Source organism: Callorhinus ursinus, unplaced genomic scaffold, assembly GCF_003265705.2.
Source record: "Callorhinus ursinus isolate GAN/ISIS: 27379988/994484 unplaced genomic scaffold, GSC_fseal_2.0 scaffold83, whole genome shotgun sequence".
Classification (NCBI taxonomy): domain Eukaryota; kingdom Metazoa; phylum Chordata; class Mammalia; order Carnivora; family Otariidae; genus Callorhinus; species Callorhinus ursinus.
The window spans coordinates 2,793,470-2,814,288 of record NW_027397145.1 but is presented as its reverse complement, the minus strand read 5'-3'; the positions used below and the strand labels follow the sequence as shown (position 1 = coordinate 2,814,288).

The 20,819-nt window shown below is 45.9% G+C and overlaps 1 protein-coding gene and 1 pseudogene across 6 annotated transcripts in view; one reads left to right on the top strand and one right to left on the bottom strand.

Moving 5' to 3' along the window:
- The window catches only part of KLHL3 (kelch like family member 3), a 119,945-nt gene that overhangs the window by 62,201 nt on the left and 36,925 nt on the right, over window positions 1–20,819 (bottom strand). For all 6 annotated transcript variants that reach the window (XM_073887812.1, XM_073887814.1, XM_073887815.1 and 3 more), the window contains 2 exons: window positions 14,025–14,146; window positions 4,319–4,481 (listed from right to left, as the gene is read on the bottom strand). In XM_073887812.1, the coding sequence (XP_073743913.1) occupies window positions 4,319–4,481; window positions 14,025–14,146 (285 nt within the window). The remainder of the gene's footprint in view (window positions 1–4,318; window positions 4,482–14,024; window positions 14,147–20,819) is intronic.
- Window positions 1–20,819, top strand: part of LOC112808955 (elongation factor 1-alpha 1-like) — a 107,343-nt pseudogene that overhangs the window by 73,157 nt on the left and 13,367 nt on the right.

The following is a 20,819-nucleotide window of genomic DNA, read 5'->3' as shown; positions in this document are numbered from 1 at the left end:
CCTAATGCAAGGCATAGGGCAGGGAAGCCTGTGACCACAAGGGCTGACACTGCCTGCCCCTTGTATGTGACCCTCGTCAGTGCCCACATCCCCACACTTATAATGAGAATGAGACAAGCCATCAGCTGTGTCTCAAGAGGCAGTGATGGCAGAGAATGCCAGGTTCCATCTCAAGTCAGGAGGTACAAGACCAAGAAAAACAAAGCAGACTCACATCCATGGGTAGGCATGAGGGATTAAGTGTGGATAATCATTTTATATATCCTTTTCTAAACACTTCACAATCTCACCTTCACCTGCTTCTCCTAAAATCTTCCCATCCAGGTCCTACAAACCTCTGCATTACCATGACTTCTCCGATGTGCACGGCTGAGGGCTACAGAGAAAGCTACGAGCAGGAGATCGTCACGGGCTCCACAGAGGGCCTACACCAAAGGGAGGAGACTCTCAATCTGAACTCATGCTAGCCGTGCCAGGGACAGTAGGAGGATGTGCCATGAGAGGGCAGCCTGCCAATGGGGAGCAGAAGACATCTACATCTCACTTCCCCACCCAAAGATGACTAAACCCCCCAAGTTTAGCAGAGAAGCTGGTCATCTGTCTACATGGTCTGGCTGCTGGGATTTGGTGACTACATGGTATGGTCTTCCAGGCTCACACTTCCCATGAAAAATGTCAACTCTAGGCACCAACACTCATTGGTTACCAATCCACAGGGCTGCCGTGTGTCCAAATGGAGCCTGGAAGCCAAAGAATGTAGTAGTTATAAACACTGGCTCGGGAGTCAATGCTATCTGGGTTTGAACCCTGCCTCTGTCTCTACCGGCTGTGTGATCCCAACCAATTACTACACTTCCCTGTGCCTTAGTTTCCTTAGCCGCTGCATGCATTAAATGAGATGATGTGTCTAAAATGCTCAGCAGGGGGTGACTCATAGTGACGGCTCAGTAAATGCCAACCAAAAATAATTTATCAGGGTATCTGCATACGCATCTGTGTGCACACACACCCACAACGCTGACAGCACCCAATCCCCGTGACAGCATCAGGACCAGGAAGTACCAAACCCACAATGTGTTCTGACTACATCCTCCCCATTCTCCCACTGGTGTCTGTCACCATCAGACAGTGAAAGGGCCAAAGGAAGAAAACACAGATTGTGAAAGTATGGGAAAGCCAGGCTAGAAGAAACAGGGAGCCTTGTCAAAGTTGGGGTTTCAGGACAGAGGCCAAACCTCAGAAAACTGCATCAGCCAACTGCAAAACAAAAAACCCTACGTGCCTGTACACGTTATGCAGAGGAAGAAGGCTGCGGGCGGGACAGGGAAGAGAGAAAGAGAATTCCTGGCATCTAAGTACTTTCCCTTTGCCCCCACACCAGCCGATGCTCACAAGCTGACCTGGGCCTTGGCCAAGCTCTTGGCTCCTACTAAAGCAAAGCCTGTGCACGTCCCTCAAGAAAGTGACCTCTTCAAAGGCTGGGCTGGGGAGCCCTGTCCAGGGAGAGAAAGGGCTCCTTGAGAAAAAAGTAGAAAGAAAATGAGGGAGAGGAATGAAAAAGAAGGCAGAGAAGGGACAGCAGAGAAACAAGAGAGTCAAGAGTCAGAGTCAGGAAGAGTCATCAGAATTCAGAATTGGGCCAACTGGGGAACGTCCTTCACAAAAATCGTCATCTTCACAACTAGCTCCGTTTGGGTCCGAAACAGAACTTCAGGGAGAAATGAGAATCTATGCAGGCTCCTGGGGCCTGGGGGTTGATAAAGGAATACAAGGATTCTAAGAAATAGAGCACATGCTCAGTGTCTTATGGACTAAGGGGCTAACACAGCACAGGGAGCTGGCAGGTGGACAGCCAGCAGGCCCTCGGCTTATTTCCAGTCATGGGCTGGACAGGAGACACAGAACAGAAGGTCGACAGTATTTGTATGGGCAAGGGGAAGAACGAGATGCCTTACTGCAAGGCAAGGAGGGGGCCCTGCCTGAATCTATTGTTTAAAAGAACTAGACCCATTACCTGGGCCACTCATGATCTTTCTTTGTTGTCAAGTTGAAATAAATATCAATGAAGATTTCTGGGGGGCCTGGGGGGCTCAGTTGGTTAAGCATCAGACTCTTGGTTTTGGCTCAGGTCCACTCTCGGGGTTGTGGGATCAAGACCTGCATCGGGCTCTGCACTCTGTGTGGAGTCTGCTGGAGATTCTCTCCCTCCCCCTCTCACTCTGCTCCTCCCCCTCCTTGTGCTCTCTCTCTCTCTAAAATAAATAAATAAAGTCTTTAAAAAAAAATGAAGATTTCTTTCCAGCTAAACATGGTGGACCAAACATTCATGTCCATCTCTACACTCCCTCCCAAACCCCCATTAAAAACAAGAGGATGACATGAGGGAAATATAAATCAAAACCACAATGAAACACCACCTTACACCAGTTAGAATGGCTAAAATTAACAAGACAGGGAACAACAAATGTTGGTGAGGATGTGGAGAAAGGGGAACCCTCCTCCACTGTTGGTGGGAATGCAAGCTGGTGCAGCCACTCTGGAAAACAGTATGGAGGTTCCTTAGGAAGTTAAAAATAGAACTACCCTATGACCCAGCAATTACACTACTGGGTATTTACCCCAAAGATACAGATGTAGTGAAAAGAAGGGCCATATGCACCCCAATGTTCATAGCAGCAATGTCCACAATAGCCAAACTGTGGAAGGAGCCAAGATGTCCTTTAACAGATGAATGGAGAGAGAAGATGTGGTTCATATATACAATGGAATATTACTCAGCCGTCAGAAAGGATGAATACCTACCATTTACATCGACATGGATGGACCTGGAGGATATTATGCTAAGTGAAATAAGTCAGTCAGAGAAAGACAATTATCAGATGTTTTCACTCATATGTGGAACATAAGGAATACTGCAGAGGACCATAGGAGAAGGGAGGGAAAACTGAATGGGAAAAAATCAGAGAGGGAGACAAACCATGAGAGACTCTGGACTCCGGGAAACAAACTGAGGGTTGTGGAAAGGGAGGTGGGGGGGGATGGGAGCAAATGGGTGATGGGCACTAAGAAGGGCACGAGATGTTATAAGCCCTGGGTGTTATAGAAAACTAATGAATCACTGACCACTACACCAAAAATTAATGATGTACTATATGTTGGCTAATTGAATTTAAATTAAAAAAAATAAGAGAATGACAAGCTTTAGCAGAGAAACAAACTGGAATCAGCACATTATCTGATGAACAGTTACTGTTCAATTCTTACAAAAATCTGCTTTATAAGAATTAGTGGTAGGAACGCTCACTATAAAAAAAGAAAAGGGCAATTTCTTTTTCATGAGAGCAGAGACTTCAATTGTTTAGTTTTTCATTTCTCCAGCACCTAAAAAGTGTCTAGCAGTAGGCATCCAAGCCACTGTTGAATATACATACTCCCCAACGAAGGAGCACAATGTGATCTCATAGTCTATGCCTAGTACCGACTCTGCTACCCTTCATTCCCTATTAACCAGCACTCTTTAGATGTTTTCTAATGTCCGCGAGATAAGTTGAATAAAATTGTGGGCTGAAAAAGACAATTATTAACTGCCTTTCTGATTAAAAAAAAATTCCGATTAAAAAAAAAACTAATTATAATCTATTACTCAGCTCAGTTGTAGAAATGGTATTAGGAGAATACAATGGGGATGAGCGTAGAGCATGTATCCATGAGGGAAAGTCCGTGAAAGCTCAATCTTGTACTTCTGTGAAAAGTCAACAGATCTGTCTCAAACTAGTAAGTCCGAAATAGTGATACAAACATTTTATTTAGATAAATGGAGGTAAAAAGTAGATGAAGCAGCTTTCCGTGGCGTCAGAACCCACACTTTAATTCTCTCAGAACTGGAGGTGAGTGAGTGGCCCTGCAGAAAAAGACCTGCTGGGGAAAGGCAGAACAGGGCCTCTGGCTTACCTTTAGAAGACATGCAGTAGTATTTGACTTCTAAAATCATACCTATAGAACACTTGGATCAAGAATGAAATTTTCTTAAACAACAAAGACTATTTCAAGACCTCGCTCAAATGACTCCTCCCTCCACAAAGTTTTCTCAGATCTCCTGTGAAAATGACTGTCGGTACCATCCGTCTGGCAATTAATCCTATTCCACTTGGCGATGAGCGCAACTCTTCTATCTTCTATCTTTCCACATGTCTTGAGTCCCTAAGTTACGACTGCTTCACGGGAAAGTGCGCTTCTCACCACAACTGAGGAGTCCACCGCAGACCAGGTGATTAAATCCACAAGCTCAGGAGAGGGGCGGCACCCGGCTCCCCATTACCTGCATAAGCGTTGGCCTGCTGCAGAAGGTCGGTGCAGGTGTGCACGTCTGCAAACGCGCGGATGCCCAAGCAGTTGGTGGGATGCAACTGAGACTGCAGGAAGTCACAGCAGTTCTGCCGAACGTCCATGAGCTGCAGCAAACTGGCCGCTGGGAGTAGCACCTACAGGAGAAGGTGACATGCTGAGACACCAGATCCCCTCCAGCAGGCCCTCATCGCCCTAAAGCACTGTTCCAATCAGAGCACTCCCTCGCTCAAGGTCCTTGCGTGGCCCTCCCCTGCCTGTCCAACTAAGTCCGAACTTCCTTCAGGGCAGCCGAGCCCTATTTCACACGACTCTCCACTTCGTGGCCCTAAGCACCAGCAGAGTCTCTGTATCCCTACATTCCATAGCAGTGCCACCCAATCACTTATGTATATATGAAATCTCTGGGCATCTTATTAAAATTCTGATTCAAGAGGTCTGGAGTAGGGCCTGGGAGCCTACATTTCTAACGAAAAGCCAGGTGATGCTTGCAGCTACTGACCCAAGAACCAAACTTTGAGTAACAAGCCCCTTACGGATTGAATGTTTGTGGCCTCCTCCCCTAAATGTGTATGTTGAAACCCTAACCCCAATATGGCTGTATCTGGAGACAGGACCTATGAAGAGGTGATAAAGGTTAAACGAGATCATAAAGATGGGGCCCTTGCAAGAAGAGAAAGAGACACCAGAGCTCTTGCTCCCTCTACAATGTAAGGACACAGGGAGACAGCAACCTTCTGAAAGCCAGGAAGAGTCTCACCAGCAACTGAATCAACTAGAACTTGGACGTCAAATTTTCAAAACCAGGAGAAAAACAAATTTCTGTTGTTTAAGCCACCCATTCTGTGGTCTTCTGTTATGGCAGCCCAAGCCGACCAAGATAGATTGGTTCTCCTACTTGGCTACACATTGAATCACCTGGAGAATTTTTAAAATACTGATGTCTGGGTCTCAGCCCCAAAGATTTTAGCTTCATAGGTATGAAGTGTGGCCTGGACAGTGAGACATTGCCAAAGCTCCCCAGGTGTTTTTAATGTGCAGCCAAGTTTGAAAAAGCACTTCCCTACAGCCTTTAGCATACCATTTTCACTCAGGTGCTTACTAAATCGTTCACTACCGCCTTCACCACTTAATCACTAAGCATTTGTATGCCAGGTACTGGTCTAGGCTCTGGGGTTTAGTAGTAAGCGCAGTAAGCCAGACCCCGGCTCTTATGGAGCTTACAATCTACTGGAACAAAAGAGTGACCCTCAAATCCCTCGAGACTCAAGACAATCACACTGTATTCTCCCATCCAACAGATAAATGGTAAAGAACATCTCTGGGTACGTCCTCAGAAAAAGGAGAGAGAAGTTTCCTTTTAAAAGGTCATAGAACACATGGATGTTTACACTGTATCTTGGAAAACAGAAATAGTTCCTGCTCAGGTGTTTTTCCTAAAAGCCAGGGAAGACGGGCTTGAGCAGGCCAGAGGGGTGCTCAGACCGCCAACCCCACTCTAGTTTCCCGAGGACTTTCCCACAGCTGCCAAAACCTGCCCCCTGGATCAAAAATCCAGAAGAAATGGCACAGTCCTACTAGACCCCAGCTCTGCTCCCTACCACCCCCACCCTAGGGAAGGGGCAGACAGTCTGAGAGCGACTTTCCAAAAAGAAATAAAAAAAAAAAAATCACAGAGCATTATATTTTCTCAGAGGCTGCTGAGCTCAGGGCTCTCAGCACCCATTTCACCCCAAAACAACCCCCACATCCCAGGCCTTTGCTTTCAGCTGCTCCCCTGACTTTCAGAGAGAGCATCTGGACCAGCTAGACTCCGGCTGTTCTCATCCACAGGGGCTTGCCCAGGAAGACATGGGCTACAGATGCATGTGTTTTCTTGACAAGAAAAAGACTACAAAAGTCTTTTTTTTTTTTAAGCGATTTAAATTTTAGACCCTGACTTTCTCCCAAAACATATCTGAATGCCTCCATGCAATAAAGCCAAAAACCCTGCTCCGCTGCCCATTCTTGGGCCTTGTCCCTCCACTACAGTAAGCAGCTAAATTTTCTTAGGACTGAGGACACAGGACTTTCAGTGCTAAAACCTGGGCAGCTGGTCACCCTTCCTCATCCCTGCCCACCTGCAGAAACCACCAAGAGCCTCCAACACCCGTGGTCCTACTCCCGAGCTAAGCACCTACTCTCCACAAGGCGAGTTTTTCCTTCCTATGAGCTTAACTTCCTCCCTCACGCAGCTGAGCTCCAGGAAGTTAAAGAAAGCATGCTCCTCTCCTTTCTCTCTTCCACTCTATGTCCCCAAGAGTAAATTAACATCATGTCCTTAGTATTTTTTGAGCCACTGGTTCATTCCAGAGACGGAGAAAGATAAAAGCACGCACTCTTGGGAGTTTTAGACCATAAGGTAGCTCCAAATCTGACCACCTGAGCTCCATCGCCACTAAGCAACTATAAACTGGGAACCTCAATTAACCTGTGAGCTTGCTCAGCCTAGCCAAACAGATTCTAGGACCAGATTAGTCTCGGCCTGCTAGTTAAGTAGACAACCATTAACCATTCTTGCTGAATACATAGCAGGAGTGGAAAGCTGTGTTTCAAATCCCCAAATGACCTCTATGATACCCCTTGGACCCGCACTAGCTACAAACTCTACAGTTGGGGCCACCGGTTGACCGATCATCCCAGTCTGCTGAAACTTTGCCAGTTTCAGCACTGAAAGTCCTCTGTCCCGGGAGACCCCTCAGTCCTTGGCAAACTGCGGCGGTTGATCACACTCGGGGCCAGGAACATCTAACTAGCTACCCCAAGAACCCCTGGTGGAGAGGAATAATCAAATGTTGTCCAGCACACACTCTACTCAGGGGTGGGGCAAGCCCCAAAAGGGTCAGGCTGAGAAGAGGCAGCCCTTTGAGCCCCACAGAGGCGGATTTCTGAGAGTCCAGTCCGCCCCCAGATTGCATTCCCAACCAAGCCAAGATGACAGCATGCCAGGGAAACACCGCCCTTCCCCTCCTTTTCCCCACAAAGACAGCGGCACGGTTTGGTGCTTAAATTCTCCAAGCTCGTGACAATCGGCCAAAGAAATTAAATAATAAATGAGTCCTGAACATATTCCTCAGGTTATACTTTCAGTTTTTAAAACGTCCCTGGTTAGAGCTACCCACATAGCTTTTCCCTACTGTTCACAGAACACACTTAGCAGGCAAAAATTACAAAAGTTTTCCACCTTTCTACATCCCCCCATACTGTATAGGTCCACTCCTGCCCAAAAGCATTCCCAAGATGACTTCCTCAAGTGAACAGGGGCTTGTGGTTTCTCTAATTGCTCCTTCCCTCTCTTTGATCTTACACTGTGATTAGCTATGACTCAAAGGGCCTTTTCTTCCCACTACTTGCTTCATACAGGAAGGCGTGAAGAAAAGTAAAGTAAGTCAGAAAGCTGAGGGCAAGGTCTGGAGGCTGGGAGATTTATCACTGCTCCAACTCTGTGTCTCAGGGATAAATGGGGGCCCCACCCCTGGGGTTCTGGGGGCTGCACACCACGCTACCAGACACAAATCCCCAGAGGCTGTGAAAGAAAAGAGAACAAAACATCCATAAGGTGGCTGTCCTCGCTTCCCTCTCCCACATCAACAAGGGCTTTCGGAGGATTTCCTCTTCTCTTATCTCGAGTGCAACTTGACTCCCTTGAGGGGCAGCAGTAATGGGCTGTGAGCAAGAGGCCAAGCTCAGGTCCTCAGCTTGGTGGAATCACTGGGGCAGTCCCGCTTGGCGCCTGGAAGGAGGGGGCCAATACTGGAGGAGCTGCTGGTTGGAACTACCACGGGGATGCAAGAAGACTCGAGGTCAAAAAGCTTTCAGCTTGCCCCTTGCCACCCCAGCATTTCAGTTCTGGGAAGACAGGCTCTAGAATGACCCTCAGCAGAATGTTTACAGGTTTCTCTCCAGCTTGCAAATGGCCTCCCCTCCATTTTCCACGAGCAGGCCCCATTTTGTTTTTTTTCTCTCCCTCGGATAACATGAAAACACAGCAGAGGATATCCCGTCACTGAGTTTGTTTCCTCTAACAAAAACAAAAGGAAATGCCCTGCCTCAGAAAGCACCGACTCCTGGAATTTCAGGGAGGCAGGGCCATGCCTAGAGGGAGGGAGACACCAACCAGAGGGCCAGGTGACAGGCCTAAGGCTCCAGCCACACAGTGGGTCAGTCTCTGCCAACACCAGGCATGAGGCCTGGCACAGAAACATTGTTAAATAAAAATATGTTGAAAAAAAAGAACAAAAAAGAAAGTGGGGGAGGGAAGAAAGGAGGGAGAGGGAAAGCGGTCCGGAGATGAGCAGGAGAGCTAACAAACTAGCACTGCTGTGATTAAAAGTGTCCCTTAGGAGTGAAATAAGTCAATCAGAGAAAGACATGTATCACATGACCTCACTGATATGAGGAATTCTTAATCTCAGGAAACAAACTGAGTGTTACTGGAGTGGTTGGGGGTGGGAGGGATGGGGTGGCTGGGTGATAGACATTGGGGAGGGTATGTGCTACGGTGAGCGCTGTGAATTGTGCAAGACTGTTGAATCACAGATCTGTACTTCTGAAACAAATAACGCAACATATTTTAAGAAAAAAGGAAAAGAAGAAGATAACAGGAGAGGAAGAAAAGGGGAGTATGTCAGAGGGGGAGACGAACCATGAGAGATGATGGACTCTGAAAAACAAACTGAGGGTTCTAGAGGGTAGGGGGGTGGGGGGATGGGTTAGCCTGGTGATGGGTATTGAGGAGGGCACGTTCTGCATGGAGCACTGGGTGTTATGAACAAACAATGAATCATGGAACACTGCATCAAAAACTAATGATGTAATATATGGTGATTAACATAACAATAAAAAAATTAAAAAAAAAAAAGAAAAAAAAAAAGTGTCCCTTAGAATCTTGACTTCTCCACTTACGGGCCATGTGACTAAAGGCAAATTACTTAACCTCTCTGTGCTCTGCCACCTGGACAATAAAATAAAGACCATAATGGTACTGCCTTCAAGGCTTGTTGCAAGAATCAAATGAGATAATACATTTAAAGCAGGCAACCTGGTGCACAGGGAGGGCTCAGCTGAATTAGGTTTTATTATTATTGATTATCATGAGCTGGAGTCAAGATTCTGATCCTTGATTTAAAAAGAAACTCAAGTTCACCACATCAACAGAGCACAGTGAGGTGGAGAGAGCAGGATTCAAACCCCAAAGCTTCTACCTATTTAACCACTCGGGAGCATTAGCTTCTTCAACTGTAAAAGAAGGACCATATTAGAATATTCGTTTGGTAGTGATGAAATTAAGTGAAATAATGCACATGAAGTGACCAACACATGCTTGGCTTACAACCAGTAATACTAAGCGTCAGCTCTGATGGCAGTTACCTCCACCATGGAAGGGCAATGACGTCTCTCCAGGGTAAGAGTGGCTGGGAAGGACTTAAGGGTGGAGCTCTGCAAGCCATTTAACCAAGCCCCAAATCTCTGACCATTGTTTCTCAGGCTTTCAGGGGAGCCCCGGTGCCTCCATGCTCTCCTCCGCGGTGCACCAAATCCTCGACAAAGGGTGTCTTCCTAGCTTGTGAGCAACTGCCTCAGCAGATACATCACAGCATGAAGAAGCAGCCACAATCTGATCCCAACTTTCTCTTCTCAACCTTTTAAGTTTCGTTTTCCCCCAGGTCAGCCCAACCAAACCACATTTTAAAGTGCGGAGGAACAAGGTAAACGAATAGTTAGTATATCTCACTGATGCCGAGTAATGCACGGTTCCCTGAGTTCTGCCTTGTGCCCCACAGTGGAGCCCCTGCACATGCCCCCCTCCCCACGCCCCCCCCACACATGAACACAGCTGGCCCCTCAAGGGGCTTATACACCAGTGGGCACACAGACATGTGGGCAGAGGAGGAAAGCCTGACCTCAAGGTCTTCCTTCAAGATGGGGCCCACACAACACCTCCTCAGTGAGGCTGCCCTGCTGACGATCCTCACCAAGGTAGCATCGGCCATTCCCTGCGTCCTGGGTACCTCCACCCTGGCCCTACCACAGCGGAGAGGACCAAGGTGCTTAGCCATCTGTCTCCAGCCTCAGACCATGTGCTCCTTAGTGACAGGGTCTCTGTGCTCAGAGTGCCCATACCTCTGCCAGCACAGAGGAGCAATGTTCTAAGGCTTTTACCTGTATTAATCCATTTAATCCTCACACCAACCCTCTGAGATTAAGTGCTAGTATTATGCCCATATTACAGATGAAAACACTGAGGCACAGAAAGGTTAAGTAACTTGCTTAGCGTCTCACAGCTAGAAAATGGTGGAGCCAGGATTTGAATGCAGACAGTCTGACTCAGGACCACCCAACAGAATGGGTACTATTATGAAAACTGATCCTTGAGGCAGGCTATTAGTGGGGGTATCAGAGAGGCTCCGGTAGAAGAGGGAACACAAATCAGAAGCTGACACAGTGTCTCCTCTGGCCAGAGCTCGCGGAGACCCATGCCTTCACTGTATAGCTGGGGAAACTGACACCCTGCAGGGGGACAGGGCTACAGTAAGAGCACTCTGCCCATCAGTGGCGGGGCTAAGGCGTGGGGCCAGGCCTCCATCCGTACTCAACTCCTGCCTCATCACTACTACTTCTCCCTCTGAACCTGCACATCTTCACTCTGGACCCCCGCCCTCCCCCTATAAAGTAGTTTTACCAGAAGCAACAGTGAAGGCAGGTTCTACACAGTCCTCTCGTGAGTCTGTTGCTCCTGCCTTAAGAACACCGTGTTGTACACACTACCACTGGGTTAGACCAACGCTGCAAAGATCAACACCCAGCCAGGCAATAAGGATCCAGAGTGGAACATCTTCTAATAATCCAAGTTTGTAAACACTTTGTTCTTCACGTGTTCTTCACGGGGTGGGGGGAGGTACTACTCGTGATATGATAAAAAGGGAAGAAAAAGCTGGTTCCAATCTTACGATCTACAACCTCACAGTGTTGTGGGTTTTCTGGGGGGTGAGGGGGAGGTTGATTTTGTCTTAGTGGCTTAAAACAACACAAATTCATTTTCTGACACTTCTGGAAGTCCTAAGTCCCAAATGGGTCTCCCTGGACTGAAATAAAGGTGTAAACAGGGCTGCATTCCGGGGCGCCTGGGTGGCTCAGTTGGTTAAGCGACTGCCTTCGGCTCAGGTCATCATCCCGGAGTCCCGGGATCGAGTCCCACATCGGGCTCCCTGCTCAGCGGGGAGTCTGCTTCTCCCTCTGACCCTCCCCCCTCTCATGTGCTCTCTCTCTCTCTCATTCTTTCTCTCAAATAAAAATAAATAAAATCTTAGGAAAAAAAAAACAGGGCTGCATTCCTTCTGAAGGCTCTAAGAGAGAATGTTTCCTTGCCTTTCCTGCTTCTAGAGGCCACCCACATTCCTTGGTTCATGGCTCCCCTGTCTTCAGAGAGGGAAACATCAAGTTGAGCCTCTGTCGGGTCACATCTCTCTGGTTCTCCTTATCCCCCCTCCCCCTTCCACTTCAGAGAGCCGCTGTGACTACACGTCCCCCCACCCGGATAATCCGAGGTAATCTCCCCATTCTGCTGATCAGCAACATTAATTCCAACTGCAAGGTTAATTCCTCTTTGACAGTTAACCTGACATATTCACAGGTTCCAGAAATTAGGACGTTTGTTGGGGGGGGTCATTACTCTGCCTACCACACTATAGGATTAATAGTTATTGATTAGGGGTGCCTGGGTGGTACGGTTGGTTGAGCACCTGACTCTTGGTTTTGGCTCAGGTCGTGATATCGGGGTCATGAGATTGAGCCCCACATCGGGCTCTGCACTCAGCACAGAGTCTGCGTGAGACTCTCTCTCCCTCTGTCCTCCCCCTCTTCTCTCTAAAATAAATAAATCTTTTTTTAAAGTTATTGATTAGACCCTAATGCAAGATTTTTAAAAATTATTTACCCCCTGCACATTTTTAGGTTGACATCTAGCATTTTTCATAGTTGCAAAAGATGTAATTTTTTGCATCTTGTAAATCTCAACATTTACAGAACTTTTTAAAGTATCCAAGTGAACATTAATGTGATGACGATATAACCATCATCGACTTAACATGTTTTTCCAGCACATGCACTATACTCATTTTATACCAAATTAACTCTGCACTCACTGCCCAAAAGTTATTCTGCTGTTTCAATTCTCCTAGACCTAAGATGTGAGCACTCCGCTGCCCACTCCATTCTGGATGAAAAAGACCAGAAACAAAAGGGGATGGCTATGTGTTTTATTGTGTATAAAATATACCTCAATTTTTAAAAGGGCAGGGGATTATTAGATCACTGAACAATCCAAGAGTCTGTCCAGAGGCAGAGACAAAGGCAGGCTCTATTGAGAGGCAGGCTCTGCAGGACCAAATGCAGGGCACCTCACACCCCCAACCTGCCTGCACCATGTCCCCTTCACCCTCACCAGTACCCTGCACCACACCAAGCTAACTCCCACTCATGGGCTGGCCACAGCTTAAATCCTATCTCCCATAAAAGCCCTTTCCAGATCACCTCATCCATCCAGACTGAGTCCCCCCGATAGTGTTTATCATGTTCCCTTCCCTCAAAGGACTTACCACAATTTGTGCACAGACATTACTGTGTGCTTATTTGATGAGCATCTGTCTTCACCCCTAGACCACAAACTGCATGACAGCAGGCAATGGAGTAGCCTCTGCTCCTGTCACAATCACTGTGCCCAACAAAGTGCCTGGCATATAACAGGTACTCAAACATTCGGGTTGAATTGAATGAATAAATGATGACCAATTTAGCCTCCCAAATAACCATAATCCTGGTAAAGGAGGTGGTCATTCTGGATAAGGGGAATAGGTAGAACTGTGCTTTTAAAAGAAGAAGAAAAGAAAAATCCTTCATATCCCCTGCAACTTCCAGCACTTTACTGAAATAGTAAGGCCCTTAATGACAAGAAAGTCTGTCTTGTGTCTGGGTTTAACCCAGGGCTTTGGAGGCCTCCAGAGTGGGCCACACCCTCAACCATCTTCCCCACTGAAGCATGTCGATGCTGCGTCGTGTCCCCACAGTAAAGATGCACATCTTTGGGTGAAACAGTGTCTTTGGCTCCTCTTTTCAAGGCTCCAGATTGCCAAGGATGAGGGCGAGGCAGCAAAAGGAGGAAAAGGCAGCCACACACCCCTGCTGAGGCTCAGACCTGGTGCTTGGCACCTCCATCTCTGAGCATGAGCGCTCAGAGAAACCCGGTTGACTAATGTTGAAACAGGAAAAATGTTTAACAGCCTCACAATCCGTACTGAGAATCCCTGAGATGAGATGATGACTGGGGATAAGTGGGGTCAACCAGGCTTTTAGTTCTTCCTTCACCCAGAGTCTGAACCAACATGAGATACTTTGTGCTCGGGGCCCAAGCTCATTCAGAGGTATCACGGCTTCGCGGTTAAGGGCATGGGCGCCACAGTCAGGCAGGCATGAGTTTGAGGGTCGTTCACCCATCAACATGCCATGTGATGCAAGGCAAGTCACCTAACCTCTTTGGAGCTTTCGTTTCCTCTCCAGGTACCAAATGAGCTGTTTCGAGTGTTCAGTGAAATGAGGCAGTGTCCCTGAGTGTGGGATGAGCTGTGAGCTGGGGCTGAGTTTACCTGGACATTCTCTTCGGTCACCTCAATTTCTGCCGTATAGATGTAGTCAATCAGCTTATTCAGCGTCCTCCCATCCACGTCCTTGATTTCTATCTTCTTCGCTTTACTCTCAGACATGTCACCTACAGTCCAAAACAAAACCAGAACGGACACAAACTTGGTGCTTAACTTTCACAGAGAAAGTTGCCCTGTCTTAGCAACATAAAAGCACCAGCAGGCAGCAGAAAGGATTCGGGTGCAGAGGAGTATAAAACAGCTGACATCTGGTTCACACCAACTTTGGGTCTGTGATCATCCGCAAACCAGTTTGAAACATTCCCCACTCTGTCGCCCATTTCCATTTTGAAGCACATCTGTGTGCAGTAACTCATTCAACTAACATTTCCTGTAAGCTTATATACACAAGGCCAGGGAAAGTAAACAAGAGATGCACCTGTCCTCAAAGAGCACATGGTCTAGCACAGCAGATATATAAAAATATATGAGATGATTTGAGCTTAATAGAGATATATACAAAGTACCAGTATAACAACAATACAAAGTAACATTTACTGAGTGCTAACTGTGACTAAGCACTTGAAAGTGGTGCCTCCAAAAACAGACACATAGATCAATGGAACAGAATAGAGAGCCAGAAATGGACCTTCAACTCTATGGTCAACTAATCTTCAACAAAGCAGGAAAGAATGTCCAATGGAAAAAAGTCTCTTCAACAAATGGTGTTGGGAAAATTGGACAGCCACATGCAGAAGAATGAAACTGGACCATTTTCTTACACTACACACAAAAATGGGACTCAAAATGGATGAAAGACCTAAATGTGAGACAGGAATACATCAAAATCCTAGAGGAGAACATAGGCAGCAACCTCTTCGACCTCAGCCGCAGCAACTTCTTCCTAGAAACATCGCCAAAGGCAAGGGAAGCAAGGGCAAAAATGAACAATTGGGACTTCATCAAGATAAAAAGCTTTTGCACAGCAAAGGAAACAGTCCACAAAACCAAAAGACAACCGACAGAATGGGAGAAGATATTTGCAAATGACATATCAGATAAAGGGCTAATATCCAAAATCTATAAAGAACTTATCAAACTCAACACCCAAAGAACAAATAATCCAATCAAGAAATGGGCAGAAGACATGAACAGACATTTCTGCAAAGAAGACATCCTAATGGCCAACAGACACATGAAAAAGTGTTCAACATCACTCAGCATCAGGGAAATCAAAATCAAAATTCAATTCAAAACCTCAATGAGATACCACCTCACACCAGTCAGAATGGCTAAAATGAACAAGTCAGGAAACGACAGATGTTGGCAAGGATGCAGAGAAAGGGGAACCCTCCTACCCTGTTAGTGGGAATGCAAGCTGGTACAGCCACTCTGGAAAACAGTATGGAGGTTCCTCAAAAAGTTGAAAATAGAGCTACCCTAGGACCCAGCAATTGCACTACTGGGTATTTACCCCAAAGATACAAATGTAGTGATCCGAAGGGGTATGTGCACCCCAATGTTTATAGCAGCAATGTCCACAATAGCCAAACTATGGAAAGAGCCAAGATGTCCATCAACAGATGAATGGATGAAGAAGATGTGGTATATATACACAATGGAATATTACTCAGCCATCAAAAAACCGAAATCTAGCCATTCGCAATGACGTAGATGGAACTAGAGGGTATTATGCTAAGCAAAATAAGTCAATCAGAGAAAGACAAGTATCATATGATCTCACTGATATGAGGAATTTGAGAAACAAGACAGAGGATCATAGGGGAAGGGAGGGAAAAATGAAACAAGATGAAACCAGAGAGGGAGACAAACCATAAGAGACTCTTAATCTCAGGAAATAAACTGAGGGTTGCTGGAGTGGTGGGGTGCTGGGAGGGATGGGGGGGCTGGGTGATGGACATTGGGGAGGGTATGTGCTATGGTGAGCACTGTGAATTGTGTAAGACTGATGAATCACAGATCTGTACCTCTGAAACAAATAATACATTATATATGTTTAAAAAAAAAAGAAGAAAATAGTAGGAAGGGAAAAATGAAGGGGAGAATTGGAGGGGGAGACAACCATGAGAGACTATGGACTCTGAGAAACAAACTGAGGGTTCTAGAGGGGAGGGGGGTGGGAGGATGGGTTAGCCTGGGGATGGGTATTAAAGAGGGCATGTATTACATGGAGCACTGGGTATCATACACAAACAATGAATCATGGAACACTACATCAAAAACTAATGATGTAATGTACGGTGAGTAACATAACATAATAAAATTAAATTAAAAAATAAAAGAAAGTGGAGCCTCTTTCAATCTTCACAACCACTCATGAATTTCATTAATATTATCTCCCATTTTACAGATGAAGAAACTGAGGCACAGGAGGGTGGGTATTCATTTTGTCCAGTCACACATCTAGGAAGGGGCCAGGCTGGGACTGAACCCAGGGAGTAGAACCCTAGAGCCCACACTCATACTCACTACTCTATAATAAATCCCAAGAATGCAGAAGATGGAGCAGCCAACCCTGGGAAGTCATCCTAGTAGGAGGTCACATTGAAGCTGGGTATTTCCACAGGCAGCAAAGATGAGGGAGCATGAGCTGGAGGTAAGAACCTTAGGTGTAAAGGCAAGAAAGTGCCAAAAGGATAAATTTGGGGAACAGTGAGAGGCTGGTCCGGGGTGACAGTGAGAGGAAGCTGAAGAGGTAACCAGGGGCCAAGCCTTGCAGAGCCCTGTAAGCCATGCAAATGAGGTTGGACTTTCTCCTAAGTGTAGCACCACTGAAAGGTTATAAACGGAGAATGACATCAACAGATGGGCATTTCTGAATGAAATTTTGGACACATGGTGGAAGCTGGATCAGAGGCAGGGAAAACAGTTGGGAGGCTCTGATAATAATCCAACAAAGAAAGGACAGAGCCTGTGAACTAGGGCAGCCGTGGCACCACATCTGCAGTCCTGAGGACCCTTAGCTCAGCCTGTGCTCTCTAGACAGCACATGGGTTTATTATAGCCAGGCTCATTCAACAAACGCTGCTGATTTCAGAAGGAAGAGACAGGCTAGACATGAGTCTTTGTAGACTGAAATAAAGGGCAACTGGACTGCAAGAAACAGGGATTCAGAAGCCCTTGTGTGAGTACAAAAACAGAGCCTGGGTAGTTGTTTTCTCTCTGTGGAATTTGTGCAATGGAGCCAAGAAAATAAAGTACAGTACAGCGTGTGGGCTGCAGACGCCCACCTCCAAGCTGCAAGAGCTGCACATGATTCTTGCACCAATCCACAATTCCCATCCTGACACAGAGATTTGAATGAGTCTGCAACAGGGAGGAAAGGGAGGAAAACCACTCTGAATCCTGCCCATTCCCTCCGCTGCCAGATCAGGTAGACCAGAAACCCTCCACTCTGTTCTGTCTTCTCTCTGATTGCTGGTAGAAGCCAGTGAAAAGGCCTGTATAAAGTATAAAGGGCCCTGAGGCAGCACAAAGAGGCTAAGAGGAAACAGGAGAGGACAGTGGATTTCTACAGCACCCATTAGACAGGCTCTCACAGTCTCCCTCTTGAGTTTACTCCAAGACACATAAATAAAGACACACACCCAAGGAAGTCAGAAGTTCAACTTATCTCTCTAAATAGCTATTAAGGGGGCACCTGGGTGGCTCAGTTGGTCCTGGGATCGAGTCCCACATCTGGCTCCCTGTTCTGTGGGGAGTCTGCTTCTCCCTCTCCCTCTGCCCCTCCCCCAAACTCGTGCGCTTGCTCTCTCTCAAATAAATAAATAAAATCTTTAAATAAATAAATAAATAGCTATTAAGAAGTTCATCAGTAAGAGTCCAGTTGGTAATTGTAATGCAAAAGATAATTACAGACAGTCAATTCTTTGGTTAAGAACTTGGGCCTTAGAATAAAGACTGAAAAAAGAAGCACCTGAACACAAGAACCAAGAGATTCAGAAGCCCTTATATGAGTGTGAAAACAGAGCCCGGCTTGATTGTTTTCTCTCTGTGGAATCTGCACTTGGGAGTCATATTAGTCATATTAGTCAGTCAATTTTGTAACTTTGAGGTAAACAAGTGGAAACTCCTAAAATTATATGAAAATATTAGTATATATGGTCAAAAGTTTTATTTTTCTGGGGTTTTCTTATTAGTCAAATGTACAGCAAACATTAAGACACAATTTTCTAGATGGTGGAACTTTGGGAGATATTTTTCCTGCTTCTTTAACATGACTTTGAAGTTTCTAATTTTCTGTATTAAATACTTAGAACTTCAATAAACAAGGGAGAAAAAAAAACATGTGAAAGAAAGACCATGGCCTCAAAAACAAAACCTATGTTTTAAGAAAGTTCCCTTATAGGGGCGCCTGGGTGGCTCAGTCGGTTAAGCGTCTGCCTTCGGCTCAGGTCACAATCTCAGGGTCCTGGGATGGAGTCCCGTGTTGGGCTCTCTGCTCTGCGGAAAGCCTGTTCTCCCTCTCCCTCTGCTGCTCCCCCTGCTTTTCTCTCTGTCTGTCAAATAAATAAATAAAATCTTAAAAAAAAAAAAAAGAAAGTTCCCTTATAGGAAATTGGAAACCTGTATAAGTCACGCAGACTTGTCAAATCCAATCTTAAGTATTTCTTACAGACCAGCAGAAATTACTGCACTAAACTAAGGCTTCAGCTTAAACAGACTCTGAAAATGGTAGCAATAATAGCTACTACTGTGTGTCAGGACCTCTGCTAAGGGTTTACACACATTATTTCATTTAATCCTTGTAACAACTCCAGAAGGTAGATATTATTTCCATTTTACAAATTAAAGAACTGGCATTTCAAAAGGTATTTGCATATAGCTAGCGAGAGACAGGGCTGGGATTTGCATCTTGGCCTAACTATAGACTGCATTTCATTTCTCATAAATCCCTGTGTAATTGAAACCTCACCCTAAATAATGACCTTGATAAAAGTATTCCCAAACAAGGCTTTGGTCCAAACTCTAAGGACAACTTAGTACGTAAGACCTAGGCAAGTAAGAACCAAGAGGGATGAGATCTTGTCAAGCTTACTTGCCAAAATATCCTCGACACCAAACAAAGTTCTTGGCTTATAACAAGCACTTAAAAAATACTTGTTGGAGGGCGCCTGGGTGGCTCAGATGGTTAAGCGTCTGCCTTCGGCTCGGGTCATGATCCCAGGGTCCTGGGATCAAGTCCCACATCGGGCTCCCTGCTCCTTGGGAGCCTGCTTCTCCCTCTGCTTCTCTCTCCTTCTTCTGTCTCTCATGAATAAGTGAATAAAATCTTTAAAAAAAAAAATACTTGTTGGAGCAAAAAAAAAAAAAAAGAAGGAAGAAAAGGGGCTTTCTCTTGATATCTCATAACTCCATGGACTCCAGCAATTCCTGAAGGGCGGAAACCAACAAAGGCTTGGTCATTCTTGCTCCTTTCCTCACTTCCACTACTCTGACAAAATATTTCTAGAAAACAAAACATGAACCCTGTAAGTCCTTCCATCTTCAAGGTCAACCCAAGAGCCCTCCTCCTCTGTTTTTCCCAAGAGGCCCAGCCCAGAAATTTCAGTTTCTGAACTTTCAGAAAATGTCTGTTAGTTGCACATATTTTTAGCTCCCTCCATGTCTACTTGTCATCTGTACCTTGTATGTACTGTTCTTCCAAAAAGAACATGATCCAAGCCAGGGCAAGTATTTGTTCGTTCTTTTGTTTGTTCTTTCATTCATTCATTCACCCACTCATTCATTCATTCAACAAATGTGTATCAAACAGTCCTTATGTGCCAAGCACTGTGCTAGGCCAGAAGACACCATGATGAGTAAGTTATGGCCCTCACCTTCATGGAGCTTGATCCAGTGGAGAAAGAGACAAGTAAACCAACAATTACAAAGTATGTTAAATACTAGAAAAAAGGCTCAGCTTAAAGGGTTCTTAAGCAGGATTCCTGCACCCTGAACTGTAATCAAAATGATCACATAAGAGCCCATATTCGTTTTTGGGGGGCAGAGTCCATTGTTTTCATCAGATTAATTCATAATGGTTAAGAACCGTTGATCTAAAATGAGATCTGGAGAAGGAGTCATAGTTATTCAGAAGAGAGGTGAGTATGAGGGAAGAATATATATTCCAGGCAAAGAAAAGTAAGAAAGAACATGACCTGTTCTAGGCCCCTAAGAAGTTGAATGTGGTAGAAGTACAGCATGCAAAGGGAGGGATGGGGAGGCGAGGCTGGAGGTATAAACAGGGTCTGGACCACTGGAGGCCTTGTGGGCCATGCCAAGGAGTTCAGACTCCATCCTGAGAGCGATGGAAAGCCCCTGACAGATTGTAAGAAGCTAAGAGATACATCAGATTGATATTTTAGATGTGATAGCTATAGTGTAGAAAATGGGCTAGGAGTGAGGGAAGAAAACAGGAGGCAGGTTGACCAGTTCAAAGGTTGCTGGAGGAAATTACATGAAAGATGATGTTGGCCTGGACTTAAGGACTAGGTCTTAAACTTCTTTAAATCCTCAGGCTGTACCTTAGGACCTAGTCCCTAGACAGCTCCAAAAACCACAGAGAGCCCAGGACAGCAAGCAATCCCATACTTCTATCAGGTCAAGTGACAATGGGGGTTCATACCCTGAGCCCACATATTCTTTAAAACTTGGTTCCTTGGGTGCCTGGGTGGCTCAGATGGTTAAGCGTCTGCCTTTGGCTCAGGTCATGATCCCAGGGTCCTGGGATCGAGTCCCGCGTCAGGCTCCCTGCTCCTTGGGAGCCTGCTTCTCCCTCTGCCTCTCTCTCTCTCTCTC